General features: G+C 53.3%; 10 protein-coding genes and 1 non-coding gene across 11 annotated transcripts; 8 read left to right on the plus strand and 3 right to left on the minus strand.

Annotated features, from left to right (window-relative positions):
• Nucleotides 1-269: 269 nt before the first annotated feature.
• On the plus strand, nucleotides 270-1,925 carry C7974DRAFT_435138 (ATP-dependent RNA helicase MSS116, mitochondrial; the record flags this gene model as incomplete). Its single annotated transcript, XM_046145039.1, has 1 exon — nucleotides 270-1,925. One exon carries the CDS (start codon nucleotides 270-272, stop codon nucleotides 1,923-1,925), a length of 1,656 nt encoding a protein of 551 aa, XP_045995468.1.
• A 911-nt stretch (nucleotides 1,926-2,836) lies between these two features.
• On the plus strand, nucleotides 2,837-4,953 carry C7974DRAFT_215892 (uncharacterized protein). The gene is made up of 2 exons (XM_046137066.1): nucleotides 2,837-3,919; nucleotides 3,986-4,953. The coding sequence occupies exons 1-2, from the start codon at nucleotides 3,187-3,189 to the stop codon at nucleotides 4,687-4,689; spliced, it is 1,437 nt and encodes a 478-aa protein (XP_045995469.1). The 5' UTR covers nucleotides 2,837-3,186; the 3' UTR covers nucleotides 4,690-4,953.
• Nucleotides 4,954-6,143: 1,190 nt separating this feature from the next.
• Nucleotides 6,144-7,269, minus strand: C7974DRAFT_456995 (uncharacterized protein; the record flags this gene model as incomplete). Its single annotated transcript, XM_046146040.1, has 2 exons — nucleotides 6,730-7,269; nucleotides 6,144-6,657 (listed from the first exon to the last, which is right to left on the minus strand). The coding sequence occupies exons 1-2, from the start codon at nucleotides 7,170-7,172 to the stop codon at nucleotides 6,144-6,146; spliced, it is 957 nt and encodes a 318-aa protein (XP_045995470.1). The 5' UTR covers nucleotides 7,173-7,269.
• Nucleotides 7,233-9,725, plus strand: C7974DRAFT_215952 (forkhead box protein J2). Its single transcript, XM_046137067.1, has one exon. It carries the CDS (start codon nucleotides 7,366-7,368, stop codon nucleotides 9,637-9,639), a length of 2,274 nt encoding a protein of 757 aa, XP_045995471.1. The 5' UTR covers nucleotides 7,233-7,365; the 3' UTR covers nucleotides 9,640-9,725.
• A 592-nt stretch (nucleotides 9,726-10,317) lies between these two features.
• C7974DRAFT_397653 (uncharacterized protein) lies at nucleotides 10,318-11,509 on the plus strand. The gene is made up of 3 exons (XM_046142222.1): nucleotides 10,318-11,107; nucleotides 11,158-11,238; nucleotides 11,306-11,509. Exons 1-3 carry the CDS (start codon nucleotides 10,649-10,651, stop codon nucleotides 11,483-11,485), a joined length of 720 nt encoding a protein of 239 aa, XP_045995472.1. The 5' UTR covers nucleotides 10,318-10,648; the 3' UTR covers nucleotides 11,486-11,509.
• A 450-nt stretch (nucleotides 11,510-11,959) lies between these two features.
• On the plus strand, nucleotides 11,960-13,053 carry C7974DRAFT_314616 (Alpha/Beta hydrolase protein; the record flags this gene model as incomplete). The annotated part of the gene is made up of 3 exons (XM_046138464.1): nucleotides 11,960-12,365; nucleotides 12,415-12,783; nucleotides 12,839-13,053. 3 exons carry the CDS (start codon nucleotides 11,960-11,962, stop codon nucleotides 13,051-13,053), a joined length of 990 nt encoding a protein of 329 aa, XP_045995473.1.
• Nucleotides 13,054-13,739: 686 nt separating this feature from the next.
• C7974DRAFT_t90 lies at nucleotides 13,740-13,847 on the plus strand. The gene has a single exon. It is a non-coding gene; the product is annotated as a tRNA-Ala (tRNA).
• A 1,141-nt stretch (nucleotides 13,848-14,988) lies between these two features.
• C7974DRAFT_315169 (uncharacterized protein) lies at nucleotides 14,989-15,516 on the minus strand (the record flags this gene model as incomplete). Its single annotated transcript, XM_046138500.1, has 1 exon — nucleotides 14,989-15,516. One exon carries the CDS (start codon nucleotides 15,514-15,516, stop codon nucleotides 14,989-14,991), a length of 528 nt encoding a protein of 175 aa, XP_045995474.1.
• A 597-nt stretch (nucleotides 15,517-16,113) lies between these two features.
• C7974DRAFT_362274 (multidrug resistance-associated protein 1) lies at nucleotides 16,114-21,536 on the plus strand. Its single transcript, XM_046139732.1, has 8 exons — nucleotides 16,114-16,655; nucleotides 16,715-19,385; nucleotides 19,451-19,611; nucleotides 19,667-19,770; nucleotides 19,833-19,862; nucleotides 19,913-19,950; nucleotides 20,007-21,085; nucleotides 21,139-21,536. Exons 1-8 carry the CDS (start codon nucleotides 16,362-16,364, stop codon nucleotides 21,382-21,384), a joined length of 4,623 nt encoding a protein of 1,540 aa, XP_045995475.1. The 5' UTR covers nucleotides 16,114-16,361; the 3' UTR covers nucleotides 21,385-21,536.
• A 110-nt stretch (nucleotides 21,537-21,646) lies between these two features.
• On the minus strand, nucleotides 21,647-22,157 carry C7974DRAFT_377711 (uncharacterized protein; the record flags this gene model as incomplete). Its single annotated transcript, XM_046140372.1, has 2 exons — nucleotides 21,647-21,979; nucleotides 22,029-22,157. 2 exons carry the CDS (start codon nucleotides 22,155-22,157, stop codon nucleotides 21,647-21,649), a joined length of 462 nt encoding a protein of 153 aa, XP_045995476.1.
• Nucleotides 22,158-24,943: 2,786 nt separating this feature from the next.
• C7974DRAFT_215983 (uncharacterized protein) lies at nucleotides 24,944-27,550 on the plus strand. The gene is made up of 4 exons (XM_046137069.1): nucleotides 24,944-25,214; nucleotides 25,375-25,621; nucleotides 25,673-26,128; nucleotides 26,176-27,550. The coding sequence occupies exons 1-4, from the start codon at nucleotides 25,116-25,118 to the stop codon at nucleotides 27,339-27,341; spliced, it is 1,968 nt and encodes a 655-aa protein (XP_045995477.1). The 5' UTR covers nucleotides 24,944-25,115; the 3' UTR covers nucleotides 27,342-27,550.
• The last annotated feature ends 320 nt before the right edge of the window (nucleotides 27,551-27,870 follow it).

Below are 27,870 nucleotides of genomic sequence, written 5' to 3' on the forward strand. Positions count from 1 at the left end.
GCAGCGCCGCAACGCTTAGGAACTTTTTTGTTGATACCTTCTGAGACGCGACGCAGGCTCTGCAGTAAGACACATTCTCTGATTTTCGTTCACTGTTCTTCGATCGGCAAATTTAGTGTATGTACTAGGCTATGAGCGCAATGAAGTCTATTCCACATTCTTTGTTTGCTCCTTCCAGTGTTGCTGCACGTCTGCCTCTTTCAACTAATACTTTCCGCCTCTACAGCAGACCACACTTCACCTACAACTACAGGCAACTATCAACCACCATGCCTCCACCACCCAAGCGCAAGTGGAATCGCCCCAGACCTAATAATGGTGCTGCTGCCAACAACGCAGCCAGCCCTCTGTCGACCGCCGCCGCCCAGCAGCCGAAGCGCCCCAAAACGGCAGACGTCATACAACAAGACATGGGTTCTGCCGGTCCCATCGACGTAAAGGCCATGTACAGCACATCTGCTGGAAACACCGAAGCCAAGCGTTTCTCCGAGATGGCAGGCACACTGGACAAGGCGCTGCTGGACAGTCTGGACAAGATGGGCTTTGAGTTCATGTCGCCCGTACAGCAGAAGGTACTCACCGAGCTGCCAAACATCACGTCCGACTGCATCGTGCAAGCGAAGACCGGCACAGGCAAGACTGTTGCTTTCCTGTTGCCTGCCATCCAGAACCTCCTCGCTGGCAATGCGCCTCCGAGGGGCAAGGTGGGCATCCTGATCATCTGCCCTACGCGCGAGCTGGCGCTGCAGATTGCGAAGGAAGCAAATGGCGTTACTGCCTGCTTGCCACGGCGGATGGAAACCCACACCGCCTTCGGTGGCACCTCTCGTGCTTCCAACCTCAAGGCCTTCATGCAGGGTAACCCAACCATCCTTGTAGCCACACCCGGCCGACTCGACGATATCCTAGGCGAGGAGGAGGTTCGTGAACGATTTACCCACGTCAAGACAGTTGTTCTCGATGAGGCAGACCAGATGCTAGACGCAGGTTTCGCACCAGCTGTAAAGAAAATCCTCCGTCGCATACCACCAAAGAGCGAGGGCTGGCAGGGCATGTGCTTCTCTGCCACCATGAACCCACAAGTCATGGATGTCGCCAAGTGTGTGCTTTTCCCTGGCTTCACTACACTCTCTACCGTGGATCCAAACGAAGCCCCGACCCACGAGCGTGTTCCACAATTCTTCATTACTGTTCCGTTGGTGACCCAGACTTTCGCAGCCCTCCAGGCGCTGATCGAGGAAGAGCACAACAAGAACCCCACCGACTTCAAGGTCATTGTATTTGGTACAACTGCAAATGGCGTAGGTCTGTTCTACGATCTCTACAAGAACGCACTGCCTCAATTCGATCTCTTCGAGCTGCACAGCCGCATGTCGCAGCCAGCTCGAACCAAAACTACGCAACAGTTCAAGAATGCTACCAGCGGTATCTTGATGGCGTCTGATGTCGTCGGGAGAGGCATGGATTTTCCAGACGTTTCACTTGTCGTCCAGGTCGGCCTGCCGTCCAGCACAGAGCAGTACATCCACCGAGTGGGTCGCACAGCCCGTGCTGGCAAAGATGGACGTGCTGTCATCATTCTCTCTGAGCAGGAATCCTTCTTCCCAAAGATCAACAGGACTCTCCCACTCAATCCTTACCCTGTCGACATCGTTTCACAGCTTCCCAAGCACCAGCAAACCATCGATCGGGCTTTTACCAATGTCGAATACGAAGCCAAGGCCAAGGCTTACCAGGCATTCATCGGGTACAACAAAACATACTTGAAGAAGTTGAGACTGACGCCTGCTGAGCTTGTACGTCATGCAAACGAATACTCGATGGTAATGGGTTGCCCGGAGCCGCCCCTTATCGAGAAGAGCACAGTCGGCAAGATGGGTTTGAAAGGTGTTCCTGGTCTCAGAATTGGCTCGCGCAGGGTTTAAGACACGGATTGAGCCTGCTTAGGCGATCACTTGTGCTGGCCATGCTGGAACAACGCGTCGTCAGCATGATGGCCGTTCCCTACGTCCTGTTTTCTTCCTCTGCAGTCTGTTGCATGATACCCGGCGTTTTCGGATGGCGGCGTTCGTTACCCGATTTGAATAGACCGAGTGGATTTTGAGGGAATCTTGTTTCTCCCTTCTCAATAGACTTACCGCAGAACTTTCATCATCAGTAATGTGAGGCTGAGTCGTTTAACAAAGAACTTGTAGCTACCATGATACCTAAAGCTGAGGTTTGGTTAAGCATTGCCTATACTGTAGGCGAAAAAGCATTCTATAGAGATTTCTTGCATTTTCTCTACTTTGCTGTTGTTGTCTTGCAACGTGAGAGGCTGAGTGGTAATGTGGCTGAAATTCATTATCTGCTCAGTGGAAGTAAGGGTTGCTGGAAAAGCTAGACTCGTAACATCGAGTACAAAGGCTCCACCACTGCGGCCAGGCTTTCAACGGCTGTCAGTACCACGTTCTGTCGATGCCATTGAAATTATGGATTAGTTTGACCTTCACGTCCCCTCTTTGCTATTGTTAAAATTACTCTGCGAAGGATGCTCGAGGCCGCCAACTGTTTCGCTGAAGCCGAGGCATCCGTCGCCTTCGATGTCACGCATACATTGGTACGACGATAGTCTGGTAAGCGTGGAAGAGTATCAACTGTTTGTGTCACTACCTCCCTTCCCTGCTGCATCCGATGGCGCAAGGACCAGACACGCAGTTGCACTTCCTCAGTACTGGTACAGTCGCGTCCATCTGCCGATTCGATATGGTCACCGTGGCTAGAAGGTGAATCCGCGAGGGACTCCCGAGAGACAAGAGAGCCATTCAGGTGCTTGTAATAGCTACTCCACGGGGCTGCCAATACATCAAGGCCACGAAGGGCATCGACAAGGCTGTCCAGACCTCAAATTTCCACCAAGTGAGGGCTCCATTCGGCAGGTTTCGATTTCTTGTGTGCCGTCGCCTCTGTCTAGTTCAGGAACAGACCTGATGAGCTGACGTGCAGACGTTAGTCCATTAGAACCGGTGAATCCTCATCTATTTGGTCTGATTCCAAGTGGTTGAAGGCTCCCTTGACGCCGCTGCTGCAGCCATCGCAACCAGTATATAGCAGCCTCATCACCCACATCAGCTAGCCATCCAGCAACTCACTCGCTTTTTTCGTTAGCTCTTTTCAGTCCTTCGTTCCTTTGAATATTCATCCAAGATGATCTTCCCTCTTCTAATTGCTGGGTTCGCAGCAGTCTCTACCGCCCAGTCAATAGTTTCCGTCTCCCCATGTCAAGAGGTCACTGAGACCTTGACGGAATGCCGGACCAGCTATAGCGAGTTCGCCGCACCTACCGGAGTTAGCATCCAAACAGCCAGCTTTACAACAACCTTCAATTACAGCATCTCCATCACAAGTACCACTTACGAGACTGTGACTGTCACTCCTGCTGCGACCACCAACTTCATTGGCGTCGTCAACGTTACCTCCACATTCACTACAACCGTGACTTCTGTACCAGCCGCAACTACGATCCCGTCGCCGAAGGGATTCTTCCCGATCATCAACACCGGTATTGCTGTGGCACCAACACCTACCCCATCAGCAATCGGCCGGCACCGACGTGCTTCGATTGAGTCTCGCGCTGAACACCTCCAGAGGGTAAAGCGTCTTCCCGAGACCCCAGCTGGGAACACGGTTGGATTCATTGTTTTTGAAAATGGCGAAGCTCAGAGTCTTAGGCGCACCTTCCCTGTATTCGTCGAGTGCCACTACACAGTCAACATAAACAGCACCGTGACCACAATCGTTGCTGGTCCTCCTCAGACTGAAGTTCTGGTTCCTGCCACTGCTACTGCTGCTAGCACCTCAACGGTCAGCGTCACTGAGACTGTCATCGAGATCGACGCCCAACCCACCGAGTATGCGGCTTGTCAGGCCAACAACGTTGGTAAGTAGTTCAAGCACATTACCCTGCACGACATCAGCTCCAGCAGCACGACTAACACGCTCCCAGTGAACAACGTCATTGGTTTCGATAACCAGCCCATCTACTTCGATCGCGTCATCTACGCAAGCGACATCGGCTTCCCCATCGCCAACGTCCTGGTCGTTGACATTCTTTCCCCCGTCGACTGCTGCATCGCGTGTCAAAAGACGCCGTTCTGCGCCGGCTCCTTCTATGCGCCTTCTGTCCCGGCCTGCTACCTGCAGCTGACCCAGGCACCGCCCTCGTCCTCTTCCTCTTCCTCATTGCCCTCGCTCCCATCCGCGACCCTGCTGCCGCCTTACCCCCTCGCCTCCGCCAACACAAGTCTGCCTTACCCCACCGCTTCTGGCGCCCCCTACCCCGCCGGCAACGACACTCTCGCGTACTTCCCCACCGCCACAGCCCTTGCAACCGGCTTCACGACCTTGACCCCTATCGCAACGCCCATCTCCGACCCCGAAGACGGCATGATGAGCATTCTGCCCATCTCCGCGGTGCCGACCACCGGCACTCTAGACAGCCCGGGCGCAGGCACCTGCGCCGTGGGCAGTTTGAGCTTGTATCTGGGCAAGGTGTACGGGCAGGTTGGGTTCCCGCCCGGTGTGGCATTGTGGGTCAGCAACGGGCCGTGTGGGCGCATGGGTATTGATTTCGACGAAGCGGCGCCTGTCAAGCCGGAGGACTTGAAGCCCTTGGTTGCGCGGAGGTTTGTGGGCAGCACTTTGATTTAAGCGGTGCCCGGGAGGTGCGGTTGAGTACTTGCAGGCACAGAGTGCGAGGTGACGGGGTGGTATGGGTAATGCACGGTGTCTGTACTGTAGACGCATTGGAGGTTGTGGGGTCCTTGTCCATGTCACTCGTTCATGTTCTGGAATTTGGTGCACGCGCTGTGGTTAGATTCTCTTCGGAACATATCTTCTCGACCTGCGAAGGTCTTTCGCTGGATACTTTGATTGTAGAAATTTTACGCTTTGCATATGACGTTTACCTAGCTTATCGTGAGAACGAATGATTTCGGTGTTTGGATTTTGTTTCCGACAAGCCACAAGCCCAATTGCTTTCGCGCCTGTATACTCTACTCGAAAAAATCTGTGAAGAACCCATATGAGCTAGGTACATGCCAAGCATGAGTGTTGTAGACAGGAACCAGAGTTTGGCGGTTTCGTGTGATTGAGACCGAAAGGGTCGCCCCAGCATAGGGCTGCATATACCACAAATTCTTTTTTTAAGTTTCCGGAGAATGGTTCCTTTGGTCTTGTCATTGCATTCGTGAAGGGCGCCCCTGGCTGTAGTCTTCAGGTATGTGTTTTCGGTAGTTTAGGGCAATAACAAAGAATTGCCTAGCCGCACTGTACCCGCAAGCAGCTGCGGACAAAGGGACACGTCGAGAGACTTGACTTAGCATCATGCAGTTCGCATCAGTAGTGCTGTAGATCTGTCTCGAGAGCTGCATGGCGCTGGTACGGGCAAGGGGGAACGGTGGGTCATGACGGAGCTGACTGCGCTGAAGGAGCGTTGCCATGCCGACCGTTACCCATTGCCGCCACTTGTGGAACACAACAAAGACACATCTCGTGAGCGTCCTCATTCTCACTTTGCTCACGCGGTGGTAGAGACAGGTGACAAGTCCACTTTGACATGTCTACAGCTCACAGTGACTTGACATCGGCTCTCTAAACTCAGATTAGCTTCGCACTCCGCATTGGCACGGTCCGGGCTGGAGCGATGTGTTGAGTTCGCAATAAGGATCCGAGGATCTTCGTGCGCCCCACGTTGAATATCGATAACCCGAGCCGCAGGGCGTTTGCAGATGATGGGACGCGTGGGTGGATTCGACGGAATCCACTCCGGATCCAGATCGCCGAAGGTTTCGCTTAGGAATCGACTGTGGCTGGTGGCTTGCGCATCGCAACGTTACAAACGGTACGTGGATAAAGTCTTACTCCGCGGGCGCTGCTGAGGTACGAGGTCGAAAATGAAGCTCTTATTACGGCAGGCGGTGCTGCAGGTCAATGGCCAATGGAGCGCAGGTGGAAGACTGGTCGACCAAATGCCCTCGCATGAACACGCGATCCACTAAGCGTTGGAGCAATTCACGGTACCCACCTAGATCGCAATGGCTAGCAGCCTTACGGACGTTTAAGGGTGCGCACGTCCGCACATCACGTTTGATTGCTGGCAGGTGTCAAAGGGGCTCGCGAGATTGATGTGAGCCACGATCGCGATGCTCGCGCATCTCCCGAGCGACATCAGGCAGCAGCCGGCTGCATTGTTCTGGAGGTGCCGAGATGTAGTTGGTGATTTCCGGTATTGATTTCCGGCGATGACCCTGGCCCTCTTCTAGACCGTGACAACGCGAGGTCAAGCTGGTTGGTGGAGCTGCAGCTGCAGCTACAGTAGCATGCCCGCATCGTGCCTTGTCCGTTTCATACCCAGCTCTCAGTGGCCCAGACGAGCGACACGATAGGCTGTGCAGCAAACCCCTTTGACGTGCTGCGGTCGCGTCGTTGGCCGCCAGCCGTCGTTCGCGGAGTAGCGTCGCTGGTGCGCTGTGCAGGCGCAACCACGAGCGTGTCTGCTGCGAACCTCTCTGCTGCGGCAACTTGATGCTGCACGCAAACGGGCACATGGACGCGCACTTTGCGACTGACAGGCGCCTGGTCGGGCGTCCGTGAGCAAACAGCTGGCTAGCGGGCGAGCTGGCGCGAGGTTATTCCTGGCGAATTCCACAATGACGCGCGATCGATCAGTGGAACGCGTGAATGGCGCACGGCCATTGGCCAGCGCCCTTGCTCTTCCTTGCAGCAGTTGCAGCTGATTCTCGCTCTGGTGCGCCGGCTGCCGCTTTTCCCTCTTGCTGCGTCTTACTTGTTGGTCGCTTTGTACCCCGTTTGTTGATCGCAGCTGCCCTCCCCGCGCCCATCCACCGCACCTTCCCCAACGTGCGTTTGTGTAAACACGGCCCTCGACGCGCACAATAGCCTGCACAAGCACGCTCAGCCCGCCATCGTCGATCAGGCGGTGCCCACCGATCTCTCGCCAGTGGCCGCCTGCTAGCGCCGGCAAGTGAGTCGCTCGGCTGCTTCATATCGCTCTCCGCACAGGTAAGATAACCCACCGCCTCGACCTCGCTCCCGTGCTCACCGCTGCGCCCAAGCCTACCCAACTCCCAATCCTCCACGTCGCATGACAGACAGCGCCTTCCTGTCTGCATTCACCGCCCAGACCAGCCCTTCACCCACCGTCGGCACGCCTGCCGTCATCGCAATCTCCCGCACCCGTCCATTCGCCGACCGTGCTCCGTTGCCTGAACGGCCCCGTTCTGCAGCACTCTACGCGACTTTACGCGTCAAAGCGCCGGGACTGACTATACAAGCTCTCCAGAGACGTCGGCCGCCTCGCATGTAATGGCAGCAGCGCGCCGGCAGCCGTCTATGCAGATTTTTCAGGATCCCGCACCCCCTCAGGACCACCACCAGGCCGCCGCTTGCGACCCGCGCTATCTCGACGCCTTCGTGAACATTGTCGACGTGTCGACCGACTCACACACCCTCTTCGCCCCGCCAAACGCCCTCCAGACCGAGCCGTCGCCGCGCAAAGCCCGCCACGCCTCCAGCTCCCCGCAACGCAACGTGCTTGGCAAGAAGGACGTCAACCTCCCACCACCCCGCGAGCAGCGGTTCCGCACCGACGCGCCCATGAAGAAGGCGCGCCAGCACAACCAACCGCAGACCATGGCCGCTGTACAGTACTGGAATGGTCTGTCGTCGTCGACAATGGACAAGGAGAACGCGTACCCCTACCCGGAGCCCAAGATGCATGCCGCAGAGCCATCGTTAAAACAAGTGCCCAACAACAAGCGCACCTTCATGGATGCTGCACCACTACGCGACCGCAGCAAGAAGCAGAAGGTCGTCAAGGATATTAAGGCCGAGGAGACCGACGGACCACTACCTGAGCCAGACGAGATGCCTGCTGTTGAAGACGACGGCAATAAGCCGTCGTACAGCTATGCAATGCTTATTGGAATGGCCATTCTTCGCGCGCCGAATCGACGTCTCACACTGGCGCAGATCTACAAGTGGATCTCAGACACATTTGCATTCTACCGCAACTCGCAAGAGACAGGGTGGCAGAACAGCATCCGTCACAATCTCAGCCTTAGCAAATCATTTTCTAAGCAGGAGCGCCCGAAGGACGACCCCGGGAAGGGTCATTATTGGGTAATCAACGCCGGCTTCGAGAAGCAATACCACAAGGTCAAGCCTGTACGCCGTTCCACCAACCCTGACAGTCTCGTTCCGGCATACCCCAGCGACCTGCCTCGCCCTTCCACCTCAACGTCTGCTAGTTTCCCTCCCATGAGCTCGACCAAAGGGTTTGACTCAAGCAGATTTCCAGAGCCAGAAGAGGCTGAGTTGCCAGACTCAGATGCCACCATTCCGTGCTCGGATCCTGCCGCTCACGACGGACATGACTCGACAAACATGCCGCCGCCGCGCGCGATGCCATCCTCACCGCCACCAGCTGACATTCACTCGTCCCCACCGCCACCAGTTTCACGGTCGCGCTCTGTTCGCGAAGACACCCCACCGCGCGGACCTCGCTTCCCATCCAACAGCAGCCGATCAGGTGGACGCAGGCGCAAGTTCCACGGTCTTGGTGACAGCGGCTACTACTCCTCGATTGAGTCATCTGCGATCAAGGGTAACCCGCTTGGGCCACTTCTCACCTCCGATGCTGATCTTGATCGACCAAACATCAAAAGGGGTCGTGCTGAAGAGGAAATTGCGCGGATACGTGGCTCATCATACGATTCTCCGTCAAAGACCAGAACTTTCATGAAGCAGCCTGGTGCTGCCCAACCCATCTCGTCGCCCTTCCGCGTTGGTGAGAAGCTTGGCAACCCTCTTACCCCTGCTATCGTCTTCAAGCGCCCTGCCCTGCCTCCCGCCTCTGCATCGCCAAACACCAACCTGCGAAATCACAGGAACAAAATGCGGGAGCTTGTCGGTGGCTCACCCGACAAGAGTTTGGCCATGTGGGCTGACACATCCTTCCTGGACGCCAAAGGCTGGAGCCCGGCCGTGTCGGTCCCCAACAGCGAGCATGTGAACCTTGTAGGTGACGGTTTTGAGAACACCTTTGACATCTTTGGCGATTTCGGGTACAACGAGAGCCCTCTCAAGCGTAGTGCTGGCAAGCAGCGCCCTCGCATGGAACGTGCTGTGACCACTAGTGGTGTTCTCGCCGACATCATAGGCTCGAAGAGCAACATAGCTAACTCGCCTACTCCCAACTGGAAGATGGCGTCTTCGTTCCTCAATATCCCTAACCTTTCGCCGATCAAGGGTATGTCGCCGCTCAAAGCCCCCCAGCTGAGGCCTCCGACATCCACCCCTCTGGCAGGTCTTGGTCTTTCCATTCCCCGACTGAACAAGGAGAACGGTTTGCCCAGCATTACTCCTCCAGAATCCTTCAGCTCTCGTTCGACACAGCAGCAAAGCAAGGATGATGATGACATTTTCCACTTGCTGCACAGCGACGACTCTGAGCCTGGTATCGATCTTCTCCAAGGATTCGAGAAGATTGGCGCAAGACCATCTGCTGTGGCGCCCAACGGCTCGCCGAAGAAGCTGTCAAGGCCTGGTCTTGCTCGCAGCCACACTGTTCGATTCTAAGCTTTTGTCGCGGATAAGCATTCGGCAATCTTTCATGCAGAGTCAACCAAGGCTTGAGCTATGTTATTAAGTTGTAGCCACGCCTGAGGCCGGCTCCTCTTAGCATCTCAATACAGCCAGGTTGACGCAGTCGTTGGAGATGAGCTCTTGCTTGAAACGCACAGAGGTCACATGATACCCTTTTCCGCAACTACCGCCTTTTACAGGTGCTTCCTTCTCCCATCCCATATCACCTACCAGGCCGCCTCACTATCTTACCCTTCTTCGAGCGACACTTGGATACACACTTCGGATCTATCTTCTGGATACTCCTCTCTTACGATGTCACGACGAATGATACCCACGATAGCAATGGCCGGCCCCTTCTACGCATAGCGCTTTAATCCAGTATTAGTTAATATTGGGCATGGCGTTCAGGTTCAAAGGGTCATGTGGGCGTACATATTCCCTGGGTTGTCTCTGTTTCCATAGAGACTGGCGTTTTGGTTCGATTCAAGTGCAATAGCACAGTAATCTTGTATGCTTCCGCATATCTTCTTGGTGGAGATAGCGCACTGCGATGCATTCAGGTTATTTTTAGATGCCTGGATGCGAATTGCATAGGAGTATCTGGACAGCAAGCCGATTGCTACCTCTATTTAGCGAAATGCACCACCTTCCTCATAATTCTCTCTGACCTTGTCTTTCACCTGCATCCTTTGCTCCTGGCCGATGTGAACGATGCAGTGGGCTTCCATGTCATCACGTCACATGTCCTTGCCTAACAACTCCCACAAAAGACTTCGCCTTTGCCACTTACTGATACAGACATTGCTTTAGCCGTTCTCTACGACATATTATAATGCGCAGGGCTACCTGGGCCAGATGTGGCATCGTGGGTGAGGCTGTGGGAAGGCAGTGCAAATACGAGACCATGTCAACACACATATCAGCGCCAGGACGATTCCATCGAGCCTCAAGTTCAGCCTGATCCAAGATTCCACTCAAAAAGTATCTGCCACTTTCTCTCATGGAGCCATTCTCTGCGCTCGCTGTCGCGACAGCGACATGTCAGTTCCTGGACTTCACTTCTGGCATCATGTCTGGAACGTGGAAGATCTACAATACTAACGCTGGCCATGGAGTGACTTCGAGAATGCTTTCTATTACAGTCCACATCTCCACATTGAAAAACTCATGTCCACAGAAATCGAACGCTTCATATCTTTCTGATTCAGGTGGCGTCAAATTCTGCTTTGAGGATTTACGAAGAAGTAGCCCAGGATTTGCACCTCGACTTATCAGTCATGTTTGCCAGAAATCCGAAGGTGTCTTCCTGTGGGTCCGACTTGCCACCAGCTCTCTGCTGGGAGAGCTAACAGAAGGCGAGAGCGCATCTGACCTCCAAATGCGGCTCAATGACTCACTCCTGATCGCGAGGTTCTTCTTGATTAAATCCTTAACGGGCTGGATGCCGGGCACTCAGATCGGGGGTTCAGACTATTTCACATACACCGGAAGTCACTAATATCTGTGCAGGTCCTGGACATGTGTCCTGCAGCTGAAGAAAATCCAAACTACGCAATTGAAGCAGCACAAGATCAGATGTCACATGAGCAAGTGAGTGCGAAGGCTATACTCATGCATCGCCACATCAACACATGTACAAAGGGCTTACTTGAAGCAGGCACTCGGGTGGCTGACTTGGTTGCGTTTGCCGAAATCCGACTCCTACATCGTATTGTCAAAAACTGTCTTTAAGCAGCAGTTTGTACTTGTCCACACGCCATCTGATGAGGCTGAAAGAGTTGAAGCCTATGGCCACCACGATTACTCAGGTAATACCAACGATAATCACTGTGAGTGATAGGGACTAGTCACCGAAACCTGCAGACATAGTTGTGAGCTGTCCATAAGTTTGATTAGTTAAACAATCTGACTGTCATTGGGGTAAGACGTCGTCAATCTAGTCTCTCGCTAAGATAGTTCGGAGTGAAGTCCGGGGAACAATTGACCCAAACGTCATCGACAAAGACGATTTGGTGCCGCCTGTTCAACCCCAACCTGAAGGAGTAATCCGAGATCGACCTTATGACGCTACTAAATAGCGTACACATGCTCTTTGCGGGGTGTGGGGATCGTCATGCAGGTACAGCAACTTAAGGACGCCAGCCCGCGACCGAGAGCCTGAGTATCGGGTTCGATACAACCAGAGAAGGAACCTTCGAGCAAAGTGGTATTCAAAATCATGCGGTTCTCTCAATTTCTTTCTATAGCAGTATCTCTGCTGTTTGCAAGTGCGCAAAGTAGCACTGCACCTCCCGCAAATGCATCTATGCCAATGATCCCAACCAATGGTGCCGAGCTCGTATCATCAGGACAGAATTACTCCGGGAATATAGAGCCCATCCCGTGGTCGACTCGTCCTGAAGTATACGACCATGCTGGAAATGCAGTACGCCATGGCCGCGCGCGCCTCAACATGATCAGGATGCACTACTATACAACTGGCTCCGGACCACCACTCCTGCTTGTTCATGGCACGCCAAAGACCAACTACTACTGGTACAAACTGGTGCCGCTGCTGAGCCAGCATTTCACCATCGTCGCGCCGGATCTCCGAGGCTTTGGCTACACGGACAAACCCGGGGCTGAGATGGGATATGACAGTCAAACCAACGCAAAAGACCTAGCAGATCTGATGACAATGCTCGGATACAACACCTTCTATGTCCACGGTGAAGACCGTAAGTCATTCATACAAACAGCCCGATCAACACACTAATGCCCATCCAGGCGGCGCAGAATTCGCTTACGTCCTCGCAGCCTCCTACCGTGACCGCGTGCTCGCACTCTCCTTCGGTGAGATGCTGCTCTCCGGCTTCGGCTTAGACAATGCGTCGCAGTTTACCGAGTCGAACGTGATGCTGCAGTATGAGCAGCGTGGCGTATGGACCTGGCACATTCCGTTTTTCTACCAGATCGACATCGCGACCATGCTAATCACAGGCCACGAAGAGGAGTTTTGGACATTCTTTATGGAGGCCGAGTGCTATAATCCCATTGCTCTGAGTCGACAGGCGATCGCGGAGTGGACAGGATTGGCGAAGGGACCGGGTGGTTTGAGGGGTATCCTAGCGACGTATCGCGCGGGCCTTGTGAATGGTAAGTCGATGTCCTACTCTAGGTTTGCAAAAAATCCGTGTTGACATGCTATCAGGTCAGATTAATCGCGAGCTCGTGCCGAATAAGCTGCAGATGCCGGTCATGACGATCGGATCTCCTGAGTTCTTCGGCTATCTAGTCAAGCCGGAGATGGAGATGGCTGCTGATAATGTGACGCAGAGCTATATCTTCGAGGAGTGCGGGCACAGTCTGGCGTTGGAGGCTGAGGTGAGGTTGGCTGATGCATTGCTGGGGTTCTTCGGCCAATAAGTGGTAGACATCGCGTGTACTTGGAGTGGCAGTCGTCGGTCAACTCGAGTCACTTCCAAGTAGTCTTTGACTACCATAATTGTGATTCTGAACCCTTGCTACATCTACAATAAGTCATGTCTGATCAGTGACGTGGTTCTTTGTAGGGCCCAACTTATTCTTATAGTAGCCGATAAGCCACAAGAGTACTTTTGAAGCACTCCGTTTATTCGTACACGCTCCAGAGAGAAAAAGTGTCAAAAAGTGACACATATTGGCTATGCCTGCAGGAAGTCAAATCGATATGAGTGTGATGCTTGATCGAAGGGTTGCAGTCGAGGTGCTCATAGGCAATACACCCCCACTTTTCATACATGCCTGATCATAGGTAGTCACGAAAGTGGACCTTCGCACTCCCACCAAGGTTCTAAAACCCCGGCATTTCCCCCTGACGCTTCTGAATAACCTTTTCCATGGAGGAGAACGACGATCTACCTGTGCCAAGACGAGCCCATGGCTCTGTGATATGTTTGAGGGTTTCCTAGATTACATACGGCTAAGCTCGGCAGAGATTTCGCGCACTAACATTCTCAAGACTTGAGCCTTTTGACCATCATTGTGCAGGATCAGCCGTACGATCGTCTGCCCAGAGTTTGCTCAGTTATATATTGCATAACCTTATCTTATTTCCCATCAAATCTGCAACAGGGCTCGTGGTTTAGTGGTATAATACTCCCTTAGCATCTCGCAGCTTCTAAGAAGCCTTCGAAATCCTCACCTGGGAGTGGTCCGGGGTTCGATTCCCCGCGAGTCCATTTTTGCTTCGGTACGTGAACTGGTTGTGGTTGTGGAGATCATTTGAAGAGTTAGTCGAGGGGGGGCTGGAGGATGTTTTTTTGCTATGTCAAATTTAGGGAAGTCGCGACGGCAGTAGCTCGGCAGTACTCATGTTTATGTAATGGAGCTTCTTCTGTTTGTTTTGTCTTGTGCCTTACAGCGTGTTTGAAGTGACGTTGTTGAGTGAGTTGGGCTGTCACGTGATTCTGATATTGAGTATGTCGTGAAGCCAACGAAAAGGATCGTCACACCCTGAGACCGCCAGTATCTCTTTTACATTGTTACATTTCTCGGCATACTTACTCACAGCCAGGTTTCTTTCACTTCCTAGAGCGACGGGTGAGCGAGAGGATTCAACAGTCATTATAACAGGATGCGATGTCGTCTAAGCCTATTGTAAAGCAGTTTCCACTGATCCGTGGTACTTATATCGATTCGAAGTCAGCGTCAACTTAAGTCATATGTCTACTCTGACGTCCATGTGTACATAGGTAGGTGTCGGGCTGAGTTGCACATATTCGACCACTCCACCATAAATGATTCAACTGGGTGCTATCTCGTATCTCTCTGCAATATAAGCCAAACTACACACAAAAAGATGGTACATGGTAGGTCACGTTGATACTTATAAGCGCACGATAAAGTACCAACTGTGTTCCAGTGCTTCCTTTTCTCAAAGATGGTGAACATGCTAGTTTTTGTTGGAGCTCATAACCATACAAATCTTTACAGAGTAAGTTTTTGCTTGTGTTTGTAAACGTAACGTATCTCTTCGAAGCTCCATACCTCCAATCAGGTATCAATCCGGTAACCTCATTCAAGTTGCTGGATATACATGCTTGAGCTCCTGCAGGTATATACCCATCTCGATTCAGTTTATCAGGCCAGCCATGCTTCCGCAGTGTTTCACTACTAACCTAAATCGCAGAAATAAGTAGAGCGTCGTCAAAACCTGTAAAGATACATAAACTTCCGACAACCCATGTGTACGGCTGGATGGTCCTATTCCACGAGTTCTCTCCCTTCGGACAAAGAACCATCTTCAATGCCCAGATTTCATCGTAAATTTCGTCAGAATAATTCTGAATACCGCGTGGTACAGAGCCCTTGAGCCAAGGCTCATCTTTTGGTGGCTCTACATAACTTTGTCCTACCAGATGTATGATACCTGGGATGAATATGAGATCTATAGTTGCCTGTATGAGTGGGTAATAGGATCCAACCTTTTGCAGTGTCGATTATCCACCATGTCGCATGTTGATCTCGTGTCAATGAAATGAATCCAGCTGGCCAATCAGCAGGATGAGGCATCAGGAGTTTGTCGGATAACTGTTGTCCTTGGCACTCTTCTATGGTTAAAGACTTGAACGGCCAGGTATCGCGGAGGTAGCTAAGATGCCGTGTTTCAAAGTATACTTCGTCTTTATCGTCACCGTCCAGCTTTTTGATATAAAGCAGTCGTCGTAGGAGATTGCATACTTCCTCTGAGCGACCAAAAGCACGGAGAATATCAACAGCAAGCTGCTCATCGCTCCAGCCTTCATCAGGAGGGTATCTGACTTCTGCTGCATCGAAGTAGGCTGCTTTCACAAAAAGCTCGTAGTGTCGCTTGATACAATTAACCACCATATCCCGATCATATGCCATTCTTGATGTTGCGGGCAATTGTGGGTCGTAAGGATTGTGGTGGACTGCGAAGCTTCTGTCGCGCGGACAGTACATAGGTACGGAGTAGTGGGGCACAACCTCTGCCCATCATAACCGGGCTCACGGAGGTTCTTCACACACGGAATCCTGACACGAGCTCCAGGTTTAGAATCGATGGATCCATTGCCTCCCCCGGCTCCTCGGGGTCTCTTTCCGGCCAGCTTGGAACTCTGGTCCTGCCATAGATCCGAGAGAGGGCCATTTACTGTTAGGTATGTTCTCTACTATGTTCCAAGGCCACAACTCCATTTAAAATCCAAGAGACACAATCAACATACAGCGGGGTCTCATACCTGCTTAGGATGATGCCAACATCCCATACTACATTTGAAACAAATTTGTACCAGTCTATCGAGAGTGTCGTGATTACAGTCTGTTGACAATCCCAGCGACAATGTGACGGCGATGTCGGCTAAGGCAAGCCGAAGGCCCGAACGGTGCATATCAGAGCTCCAATTGTGCTGCCGGGAGCTGCGGAACCAGACCAACCGGTGAATCGTGAACGGTTATGAGCTTCAGAATTTCCGCGAATGATCAGGAGCATTTAACAATGGCTCTATGTACATTTATTGACTAAAGAAAACACCTGAATGCGGCATGGAGCTGGTCGCTGACAAACTCCCCGCTAACGCCGATTTGATGACGGAGTTGATGAAATGTCCGAGCTCTTGCCTCGCAAAAGACCCAATCGCGCGCGCGTCGTTGATTCCTCTTGCACGCCGCACAATTTACCCAGTCCGTGACTCTGCGACACAGAGCCCGGCTGCGCGCACTCGACACACCCAATGCAGGGACAGCAAGCACCCTTCCTGCCCTCTTCCCCGCTCGAGCACGGCGCTGCTGTCAGCTACGGCTATCTCCAGGCATCGCAGCACGATCGCCAGCCGCTATGCGGTAATAGCGAGGGTTGGGGGCCACTGAGCCCCATCAGATTCGACTTCACGCCATGCTTTCTCGACGTGTGGATTATGGTGGTTGCTGTCTGGGGAATTGTTGGAGGAGCAGGCGCGTTGTGGTATCTATATAGGCAATGCACGCCCCAGCCTGTCAAGCAGAACTGGCACTTCTATGCCAAACTGGTAGGTGGTACCGCAAAATTTGATCAAAGTAACTTCTGCTGACCGTTTGCGCCCACTAGAGTACCCTTGGAGCTCTTATCGCCACGACTGCCGTTCAAGCCGCCCTTCAGATTGAGTACTTCTCCGGCATCTGGGCCGGAGACTTCCGCTTCTGGACCACCACCGTCACTGTTGTCTCGCTCCTAGTCATTTTCTACGTCCAATACATCGAGCACTGGCGTTCGCGGAACGCCAATGGTGTAGTCCTCTTCTACTGGCTGCTGTTCCTGATCGCGAATGGCGTAAAACTCCGCTCGCTGGTCTCCCAGAAGCTATACAAAGAGCATACCGCATACTTTGCGGTCTTCACTGCTAGCGTTGGACTGGCCGTAATTGAGTTTGCGCTGGAGTGGTTGGTGCAGAAGCGCCTAAGCGACTACGATGCCCTGGGTGACGACGACGAATGCCCCTACGAATATGCCGATATCTTCTCGGTCCTCACATTCGGATGGATGACGCCCTTAATGAAGCGTGGCTATAACCACTTCCTCACCCAGGACGACCTTTGGAACCTCCGGAAGCGCGATTCCACCAAGCACACGGCCGAGACATTCGAAGAAAAGTGGGGTGATGAGGTGGAGCATAAGAAGAGCCCTTCGCTGTGGATGGCGCTGTTCCTCTCTTTCGGCGGTCCATACTTCCGCGGTGCTTGCATCAAGACAATCAGTGATTGTCTGAACTTCGTCCAGCCGCAGCTGCTGAGGCTTCTGATCACATTCGTCAAGTCCTATGATACAGATACACCAGAGCCTATTGCACGAGGCGCTGCCATAGCCCTCAGTATGTTTGCCGTGTCTGTTTCACAGACGGCTGCCCTCCACCAATATTTCCAGCGATCGTTCGAGACTGGTATGCGCATCAAGTCATGCTTGACTGCTGCTATCTACTCAAAGTCTACCCGCCTCTCCAACGAGGGCCGAGCTACCAAGTCAACTGGCGATATTGTCAATTACATGGCTGTTGACACCCAACGTCTGCAAGATCTGGCTCAGTATGGACAGCAATTGTGGTCTGCTCCCTTCCAGATTGTACTCTGCATGCTGTCTCTGTACCAGCTTCTCGGCGTAGCATGCTTTGCCGGTGTAGCTGTTATGATCATCATGATTCCTATCAACGGCATCATTGCACGTCTGATGAAGACCTTGCAGAAGGAGCAAATGAAGAATAAGGATGCGCGTACGAAGCTGATCTCCGAGATTCTTAACAACATGAAGTCTATCAAGCTCTACGCCTGGACAACTGCTTTTGCCAGCCGTCTGAACTATATTCGAAACGATCAGGAACTGAAGACCCTGCGCAAAATTGGTGCTACCCAAGCATTCTCTACTTTCACATGGTCGACCACACCTTTTCTGGTTTCCTGCTCGACCTTCGGCGTGTTTGTCTGGACTCAGGATAAGCCCCTGACTACCGACATTGTGTTCCCCGCTCTGACGCTGTTCAATCTCCTCACTTTCCCACTCGCGATCCTGCCCATGGTCATTACTGCGATCGTCGAAGCTAGCGTCGCTGTCAGCCGTCTTACTAGTTACCTGACCGCTGATGAACTCCAAGCCGACGCTGTCCGCCGCGAGCCCGCTGTCGAAGAGAACGGTGAAGAGTCAGTTCGCATCAGGGACGCAAGCTTTACCTGGGACAAGAATGCTGAACGTCGCACTCTCGAGCAGATCAACTTCACTGCGCACAAGGGTGAACTTTCTTGTATCGTTGGCCGTGTTGGAGCCGGTAAATCTTCGCTTCTACAAGCAGTGCTTGGTGATGTGTGGAAGATCAATGGTGAGGTGGTTCTACACGGAAAGTCGGCTTACGTACCTCAGCAAGCTTGGGTCATGAACGCGTCTGTACGCGAGAACATCGTCTTTGGTCACCGCTGGGACCCGCATTTCTACGAGAAGACTGTAAATGCATGCGCTCTGCGCGACGACTTTGCGCAGCTTCCGGACGGTGATCAGACAGAAGTTGGTGAGCGCGGTATCTCTCTATCAGGTGGGCAGAAGGCTCGTCTCACTCTTGCGCGTGCTGTGTATGCTCGCGCTGATGTCTATCTGCTCGATGACTGTTTGTCAGCTGTTGATCAACACGTTGGGCGACACTTGATCAACAATGTCCTTGGACCCAACGGCCTATTGGCTGGTAAAACCAGGATTCTGGCTACCAATTCTATTCCTGTCTTAGTGGAAGCCGATATGATTTTGCTTCTGCGTGAGGGCAAGATCCTTGAAAGGGGCAGCTACACTCAGCTCATGGCAATGAAGGGCGAGATTGCAAGCTTGATCAAGACATCGCAGAATGAAGACCAAAGTGAGGACAGTGCTCCGTCTGAGGGTGTCATGAGCGATGAGGAGTCTACCGTGTACGGCGGCAGTCCAGCGTCGGAAGATGACCAGGACCGAGAGGAAGCAGAAGCAGCTCAGGAAGGCGCGTCTCATCTCGCACCTCTCAGGACCGGCAATGGTACAGCGCGCAAACACAGTTTCGCAACTCTTCGCCGTGCCAGCACTGCCAGTTTCAAGGGTCCACGTGGCAAGACTAACGATGAAGAGAACGGCCTCAAGAGCAAGCAGACGAAAGAATTCTCGGAACAAGGCAAGGTCAAATGGTCTGTGTATGGCGAATATGCAAAAACTAGCAACTTAGTTGCAGTCGCCATCTACCTCGCACTCCTCGCCGGTGCTCAGACGGCATCTATCGGTATGTAATGCACGATTGGCTCGTCATTTTTTCATCTCAAGATGACACACGCTAATATCATGCAGGTGCAAGTATCTGGCTCAAGCATTGGGCGGAGTTGAATCAACGCTTCGGCGGTAACCCGCATGTAGGCAAAAACATTGGCATCTACTTCTCATTTGGTGTGGGATCTGCCGCCCTTGTTGTTGTACAGACGCTCATACTGTGGATTTTCTGCTCCATCGAAGTATGTTCAAAATTGCTCTCAAAGTTGCGCCACGCAAGGCTAATGCACACCACAGGCTAGTCGCAAACTCCATGAGCGTATGGCGTTCGCGATCTTCCGTTCTCCAATGAGCTTCTTCGAAACCACGCCCGCAGGGCGCATCCTCAACAGGTTCTCCAGGTACGCCAAATCTATTCAGCCCCTTCTTAGTAAATGTGCTACTGCTAACAGTCAATGTGTAGCGATATCTACAAGGTTGATGAAGTGCTTGCGTAGGTCCAGACCTGTATCAAATGTCCGAGGACACTACTGACGTATATAGCCGAACGTTCAACATGCTGTTTGTGAATTCAGCCAGAGGTAAGTGGCCGCCTCGATGTATGTCTGCGGGGCCTTTGACTGACACTATTGTGTAGCTGTGTTCACCCTGGTTCTAATCTCTGCGGGAACCCCCATCTTCATCGTTGTCATCCCCCCACTTGGTGCACTGTACCTATACATCCAGCGGTACTATCTGCGCACATCACGCGAGCTCAAGCGCCTGGACAGTGTTAGTCGCAGCCCGATTTATGCGCACTTCCAGGAGTCGCTCAGTGGCATGAGTACCATCCGTGCATACAATCAGCAGAAGCGCTTCGAGATGGAGAACGAATGGCGTGTAGACGCAAACCTGAGGGCCTATTACCCATCCATCAGCGCCAACAGGTGGCTGGCTGTCCGTCTGGAGTTCTTAGGGTCTATAATCATCTTGTGCGCTGCTGGGTTCGCCATCATCTCCGTTGCCAGTCACAGCGGCATTTCGGCTGGTACGGTCGGTCTGTCGATGTCTTATGCGCTTCAGATTACACAATCTCTCAACTGGATCGTCCGACAGACCGTTGAGGTGGAGACGAACATCGTGTCTGTCGAACGCGTTCTCGAGTACGCGGCTTTACCGAGCGAGGCGCCAGAGGTTATCTCCAAGAATAGGCCACCAATCAGCTGGCCCTCGCAGGGTGCTGTTTCCTTCAACAATTACAGCACCCGATATCGGCCAGGTCTCGATCTTGTGCTCAAGAACATCAACCTGCAGATCAAACCGAATGAGAAGATCGGTGTTGTGGGTCGCACAGGCGCGGGCAAGAGTTCGCTTACGCTCGCATTATTCCGCATCATCGAACCATCGGAAGGTCATGTGAGTATTGACAATCTGAACACAAGCACGATCGGACTTTTGGACCTGCGCCGGCGACTGGCTATCATCCCACAGGATGCAGCATTGTTCGAAGGCACCGTGCGCGACAATCTTGACCCAGGCCATGTTCACGACGACACTGAGCTCTGGAGTGCGCTTGAACATGCTCGTCTCAAGGAACACATTGCTGGTATGCAAGGCAAGCTGGATGCGCAAGTTCACGAGGGTGGCTCCAACCTGAGCGCTGGACAACGTCAGCTCGTCTCCCTGGCACGTGCTCTTCTTGCACCAAGCAACATCCTTGTTCTAGACGAGGCTACTGTAAGTGTCACCTTGCTGGGCTTCTCGAATCCAGACTGACTGACCCTCGCTAGGCCGCCGTCGATGTAGAGACTGATGCCTTGCTGCAAACTACGTTGCGATCTAGCATGTTCAACAACAAGACCATCATCACCATTGCACATCGAATCAACACCATCCTTGATAGCGATCGTATCATTGTATTGGATAGGGGCACTGTGGCTGAGTTCGACACTCCAGCCGAGCTCGTCAAGCAGAAGGGCTTGTTCTATGATCTTGTCAAGGAAGCAAATTTGCTGAGCAGTATCGAAGGAAACTAACTGTAGAATACTGTTGAAGTAGGAGGTGTAGATAAAAAAAACCCAAGTAGCAAATTGTAATTCCCACATATAGACGACAAGATCAAGCCGACCCCCAAACTCGCGCTGCGAACGTCGCACACAGAACACGATCAGCAATGACGTGTTCCGGGGAAGACGTCCCCTCCAGCCACCTCCTGCCCTCTCAAGGCCCACGTCACAAGGATCAAAGTTCGAGCCGTTGCGGCTTGGCCATCGGGCGGCCGCCGGCAGAGCTTCCCCATCAACCATGTCGCACGGGACCGCTCCGCTTCGGGAATGCCCGCAGGACGACCACGGTCTGACACGCGCTAGCGGGCGGGGGTAACGAGCGGGCGTGCCGCATCTGTGCGGCCAGAGGGTGCCGGGCGACACGCTGCGCGCGCGGCTCGCTACACATCTGAGTTTGAGGCGCAAAGTCTCCGCGTGTAGAGCGCGTGGAGGGCGTCACTGTTGCGACGACTACGTAGATGGGAACTGGGCTTGGCCGACCTGGACTGAACTGGACTGGCCAGCATCGGTGTGCAACGTAGCCGAGCGAGTGTTGCTCGCGGCGACGGAAATAGCAGCAGCGCCGCTGAAGGACGTCATGCATGTGCGTGTTGCACAGCGTGGCGCGGTCTCACAGACAGCTGTCTAGCTGGAGGCGTTGAGACGCAGTGTTCTCGTGCGCAGTGGCCTTGCGTTGCGCGCAGCGGGGCAGCAAAATTGCATGGCAAAGTCGATGGCCGGCGTGACGAGCTCATATTTTGCATGGCTCGGTGCCTTTAGGCTGTCGATGTGTAACGATTCGCTTGGCGTTCTCCTCCGACGGTGTCCTGCTTGTGCGTCGCTGGTTTTGCCCCGTTGGTGGGCGAGTGTCGTGGACATGTTTGCTTTTTGTGATGAACGTATTCGAGAACGCGTGCCGTGTTGAGCAGGGTTGGGCCGGCCTGTCACACCGATCTAGGCACGATCAGACCAAGGACCGGGGCTTGCCGTTGCGATCTTGCGCCATTTCTCTGCTGTCTTGTAGCGGGTGCAAAGTGTAAAGTAGCACTGCAGCGGTCCCTGGTCTGGAGATGAAGCCTCTGGGGTGGGAAACACTGGAGACCGCGGGAGACTACGGGAGATAGGCGAACTGAGTGTCGGGTCTTCTACTTGGTATAGCAATTGCGCGTGATAGGTGACAATGGTGTGGTCATGGATCTGAAATATAGCTAGGATACGTATCGATATTGCCAGGACACGCGCGCGCGCATGCAATTTGGATGATATGGAAGCCACCTTCGATGCATTGCAGGACGGCAAACACCGCTTTTCCCGCTCTTCAAACACTGCGTAATCTATCCGTATGCACTGCAGCTTCTCATCTCGTCAAGCGTTACACGCGAACCGTACTGCGCGGCCTCTGCATTTCGCCCGCTGTGGATGTTGCAGGTCTTGTCTGCCTCAGGCAAGACCGCCGAGGAGCCCACTGTATGCGGCTGCTCTGGTGGCTGGAGCGTGCGTGCGTCTGTCGGCAGGAGCAGCTGTGTTCAAAATCACCCCTGTCGAGTTGGTCTCGCCTCGCCTCCGCATGCCCGTCCTCCCGAAGTCATGGACGTAACGCTGCAACGACGAACGCAGACCTGATGGTGGAGCGCTCCCGATTTGCATGCTCGACTCGGTAATTCTGACGATCGGCCCACAGGCCTGAGATTCGGATTCGGTACCCTGACTGCCAATGCGTCCACATCGGGTCTGTCGGAAGCAGTAGCCCCAAAAAGCACTGTTATGAGTGAGCCTCCAAATGGCAGTTTGGGGGGCGCAAACAGTGGCAAGTGCTGTAAGTTCCACATCAACACTACAGTGTGGCCGACATTATGCCAGCTGCCGGTCATTTCGAGCACAACGTCGCTGCAGCTCCGCATAACCCCACATAGTTGCACCACCTTGCGGGTAGTCTGCAAGCGAGTGGCCAGTTTGGGCGACCTACATCGGATTTTGGTATGCTGTGGGCTGGACACGGGGCGCACTACCCGCGATCGATAGCCGTGCGATTGTCGAAATCTGCATCTGGACCGCTGACCAGGATTCCGGTCGCGAACAGCGGCTGACTCGTTCTAAGAGTGTGAGATCCAGGCGGCCCTGATATATCGTTATGGGGTTTCCAATCGCTTGTTTCCAGTGTTGATACTCGCTTGATGTTTGGCCTAATGGTGGCGTGACGGGGGGAAGTGGCTTCATTGGGGATTGGTTGTTGGCTTGTCAGTAGGGATCGTGAACTGGGAAGACCCTGGGTTGACTTGCCGCTTGTGATCAGTAAAGGCTGTTCTGTGAGTGGTGCCATTATGGGAACGCACAGTGAGCCTACCCTTGACGAAATTGATAGCCGCATGCCCCAATACAATTTAGAGTTGCGGTGTGGACGCTGGCAGTGACTTCAGGGCTTTTGTCCGACCCTATCGAAGTGTAGGCCATTATTCCGATTCGATCGACCCCAGTGCCAGGTTCAGTCCTCGTAAAGGACAGCGAACGGAGCGGCCCACAACACATCTCAACTTCACTCTGCCCAGCTTTGGACCAGAACCCCCCCACATCTGCATTAGCGTGTATACATCATCCGATCCAGCTACGAAGAACGGTGTTCGTTTTTCTCGTCGCGATCTCACTCAAATCTCCTTCTTGGCGCGGTGGTCGGTTACAGATTAGGCAAAGCAGTGGCCCCGGGGAGACCGGAAGGTCAGTCGCCTGCAGATCAAGGACGTATAATCCCAGTATCTAAAAGCCGTTTCGAACCAGGCGCCCAACGGCTATCAGTCCCTCCCTTCCGCGCGCTTTGATACCAGGTTGTTCATAGGACACTGCGTCCCTGCCACTGCCCGTGGGTACCAGGATCTCTGTCCATGTGCAGGAGGCTGTCAAACAGGGCTACTGCTATGAAGGATCGATGTCGCTGATCAGGGCAGCGGCTACGACCTCAAGACGAGGCCGTTATTAAGAGCCCCTAGTCCTGGCCGATACGTGCGGATGTATCGTTCCTTTCCATCAACCTGAGCTCTTGCACCAACATAACCGCCTCCTATCGGACCTACTCAAGCTCCGTTCCATTCTACTGGCACCACAATCATCGACTGTATTGAAGTCTGTCTTGTGTACAACCTACGCTTTTCGTCAACACCTGCTTTAGCGGGACTTAACCTACGTCTACTAGCATATTGCGTCCGCGTCTGCTGAGTGGCTACTCTGGTCTGCATCTGCGAGCCATTTTCTTTTAGCTTTCGACATCCGGCTACTCTGAAATCTTATTCCTCTGTCGCTTTCAACTCTCCGAGTCTCAAGTGCGACTTTCGAAATCTGTGCACGGCATCTTGTTCTCCTCGGCACCGATTTACACCCTGGCCGCAAGTACTTTTTCGAGGTATGTAAGCACTATTATACTTAAGCGAGCCACACGGTGCTGCGCAACCACGCTTTTTATGCACGGGACGAGGCTGGTCCCGACCTATAGCGTTTGAGTGGCTGCTATATCGGAATTGCAATTATCAGCTGCTAATATGTCATCGAGCAGACACTCATCTCGCGTGCTCGCGCACCATCGCTCAGAATATTATCATAGATCAGCGATCGGCGGTAACAGTGCCTGACCCTGTCAGTGTCTGCGTTACTTGTGGCTACCAGTCGTTGAAGTGCATCGGCACGTGGCGAGGTTCGCGGCCGGGTCAGCAGAACCACAGGGCGAGTAATCTATCATGAACACCAAGGACATGCGATCGAGCCCACAGGCTGAGTATCGTGGCGAAGATCCGTCTGCGTTGACGGAGAACTGTGATTATCCAGTTCCAGTACAGGTGAGTGCTCAGCCCGTTTGCATGTCGTTGGAACTAGGTCTCGGCACCGAAATTCTCGCGAAGACACCGGCACCGGGAGCGTCCGCTCTTCCCCAAACTATAATACGCCATTCTCGATGATCTGGTCGCTACCAAACTTAATTGCTGACCTTGCGACTAGGCGGCCGCAGCACAGACCACAGGGGATGGTAAACACGCCGACGACGATGATGAAAATGATGTCGCGATGCCCATACCGATAGCGACGCTGGTGTTTCAGGATGGCCGTACCCAGCCAGTCTATAAACCACTCGCTGGTCTCGAACACCTGTTTAAGGCGCAACCTAGGACCAGCCCCCAAGCATCTTTCAGCAGCCGTACCTCTGACATACGTCGTCCCATCCGATTGGAACCGGCCCGGGTACCAGGTAAGACCACAATGGATGTGTGCCGTGTAGATCGCTTACATGCTTCCGAAGGACCACCCCAGCACGCCACAGAACCAGCTCAGCAAGCTAAGCCTCAAATAAAACCCACTGGTAGGCAGAGAAAGGCCGTTGCACCGAGGCAAAGCCTGCCGAAGTCCAGGAGTCTGAAAAGATGCCGGTCCGTTGCACAAGGGTCTGCCTCGGACCGCAAGGCTGTCGTCGACAATGACGAAGAGGCCAACCAGACCATCGGAGTCGTGACTGAAGAGGCGCAAACTTTCTACATTGGCGACGTTGATGCATTTCAAAGATTCCTTCATTGTCGCTTTGATGAACTGACCATGAAGCCACTACGCGGCATTGTTACGCACTGGGTCAAGCTTCTTGAGCCGAGACGGCTTGGTGATTGGGGCAAGTACCATGAGATGCTTCCGTCTGAGGCAGACACGCCGCCCTGGTGGCCAGAGACTGTCATCTACAAGGAGCCTTCTCATCTGAAGAAGGAGGGTAAGTGACCTGCTCCGATGCATTGGACTTCTCTGACGTCTCAGCAGACCTTTCAACATTGGCGGTTGAGATGCTGCTCGTCCACCGAAAGATTGACGAGATGAAGCGCAAGGCTCCATGGGTTACAAAGCTCCGCGACATCGCAAAGTTCACGATTCAGACGACATCAGCTGACCATTTCTCCTCGTCCAAGGGCAGCGTTCATAGCGAAGAGATGAAGAAGCGCGCAGTGGAAGAAGTGCTTCCCAGCATATTCGAAGTTGCGCAGGCATATGAAGACCACGTCATCCAGTATGGCCTTTTCGAAGGGTCTGGCAATGTCGATCCTGGCCGAGGCATGCATCACACGTGGAAGCCCATACCAAGGCCCGTGAGGCGCACACAACCAAAGCGACCTCGCCTAGCAGTCAGAGATAGTACAGGTAATGTGCAAGAGACTATCTATGAGACCTCTGGAGACGAGACGGAGCCAGACAACACCATGTCAGCGCTTGCTAGGACCCCTCAAGAGCTTGATCAATCTGCTCCTTCACCCCGAACCATGCCTGCCCCGAATCAATGCGAGATCCAGACACCGCAACAATCCTTCTCAGCCGACGACAATCGCTCGCAGGTCTGGAAACCCGACACACCTGTGTCAGTCTCCGGTCCATGCACGCCTGTCTTCTCGCCTGTTTTGTCCCAGGCTGATGCTAAGATGCAACGTACCGCATCCACACCCAATTCTTCCTTTGATCGATCATTACACGGACTGCACCTTGGAGGAGAGGACATGGATTCCAAGCCACAGATGAGGACCATGTCCGAACAAGGCAACATGCACCCTCACTTTGACATGTCCCCATACGCCCAGTCGCTGCGATACTCAGCAACACCAGCAGGGTACAACGACCAGGTATACCATTCTACAGGGACCTACTCCAACTCAACCCAGCCTCTTTTTGCGCAGACGGTTCCAACGTTTGTCAACCCTTTCAGCATGTATCATGGCCCACTGCCTCCCATGGGTTATAGCCAGTACACGAACCCCATGGCTACCGGTGCTGGGTTCGGGTTCGAGCAAAACATGTACCCTTCGACGCCTGTCAGCTTCGCAAACGCGCCGATGACCATGACCGTGGCACCATCCGACACCACCATGAACTTTGACAGCAGTCTTCCGTCCGAGTACCCTGTCGACTCGCAAAGTTCCCAAGAGCTGCGTCAATTCTGAGTTCTCCCTTTAGCGCGCGTTGTCAGCATTTTCGGTGTTTCGTCTTCTGTCTTTCCTTTTGTTTTGGCATCAGAATAACGACTCGTAACGATTCCATTTTGTGTTTCAACCCGTCATGCGTAGCTCCAGCACTGCACCATGTTGTGTTCTCTGCGCAGACTTGCTTCGGCGCTCTCGCTGGAGCGTTTTCCTTCAACCTTGTATTTCTTCCGGCCTGCTCAGGCGGAGTTTTCGTGTCATGCAAGATACCCTTACGATGTTACGCCGCTTACGACCGCATTGCATGACAAACAAAAGCGCAGTTGTCTTCTAATGGGTATACAATGGACAGCAAGGCTGTGTATGTTTTGTGTTTCGGTGGAGGGATGCGGGAGAGGGGATTGAGGGTCTGTTGGCAGGTACTTTGGAGGTGTATGTATGCAGGGTGAGAATGTGGGCGGGTGGTGGAAGCTGCATGGCCTCGCTGTCGGGCCAATGTGTAACGAATTTCGGATTAGTCATTACCAAATATATATCATCTTCACTGGTA

Source organism: Boeremia exigua (assembly GCF_020726555.1).
Source record: "Boeremia exigua strain MPI-SDFR-AT-0100 chromosome Unknown C7974scaffold_8, whole genome shotgun sequence".
Classification (NCBI taxonomy): domain Eukaryota; kingdom Fungi; phylum Ascomycota; class Dothideomycetes; order Pleosporales; family Didymellaceae; genus Boeremia; species Boeremia exigua.

What these genes read in the sequence shown, in the direction of transcription:
- C7974DRAFT_215892 (XM_046137066.1), top strand. Translation starts at nt 3,187, where the DNA reads ATGATCTTCCCTCTTCTAATTGCTGGGTTCGCAGCAGTCTCTACCGCC. An exon ending in TTGTCAGGCCAACAACGTTG is followed by an intron (nt 3,920 to 3,985) that starts GTAAGTAGTTCA and finishes ACACGCTCCCAG; the next exon opens with TGAACAACGTCATTGGTTTC.
- C7974DRAFT_215983 (XM_046137069.1), top strand. Translation starts at nt 25,116, where the DNA reads ATGAACACCAAGGACATGCGATCGAGCCCACAGGCTGAGTATCGTGGC. An exon ending in GGAACCGGCCCGGGTACCAG is followed by an intron (nt 25,622 to 25,672) that starts GTAAGACCACAA and finishes ATGCTTCCGAAG; the next exon opens with GACCACCCCAGCACGCCACA. An exon ending in TTCTCATCTGAAGAAGGAGG is followed by an intron (nt 26,129 to 26,175) that starts GTAAGTGACCTG and finishes ACGTCTCAGCAG; the next exon opens with ACCTTTCAACATTGGCGGTT.
- C7974DRAFT_397653 (XM_046142222.1), top strand. Translation starts at nt 10,649, where the DNA reads ATGGAGCCATTCTCTGCGCTCGCTGTCGCGACAGCGACATGTCAGTTC. An exon ending in GGATGCCGGGCACTCAGATC is followed by an intron (nt 11,108 to 11,157) that starts GGGGGTTCAGAC and finishes ATATCTGTGCAG; the next exon opens with GTCCTGGACATGTGTCCTGC. An exon ending in ATCAGATGTCACATGAGCAA is followed by an intron (nt 11,239 to 11,305) that starts GTGAGTGCGAAG and finishes TACTTGAAGCAG; the next exon opens with GCACTCGGGTGGCTGACTTG.
- C7974DRAFT_362274 (XM_046139732.1), top strand. Translation starts at nt 16,362, where the DNA reads ATGCAGGGACAGCAAGCACCCTTCCTGCCCTCTTCCCCGCTCGAGCAC. An exon ending in TGCTCAGACGGCATCTATCG is followed by an intron (nt 19,386 to 19,450) that starts GTATGTAATGCA and finishes AATATCATGCAG; the next exon opens with GTGCAAGTATCTGGCTCAAG. An exon ending in AAGGTTGATGAAGTGCTTGC is followed by an intron (nt 19,863 to 19,912) that starts GTAGGTCCAGAC and finishes TGACGTATATAG; the next exon opens with CCGAACGTTCAACATGCTGT.
- C7974DRAFT_215952 (XM_046137067.1), top strand. Translation starts at nt 7,366, where the DNA reads ATGGCAGCAGCGCGCCGGCAGCCGTCTATGCAGATTTTTCAGGATCCC.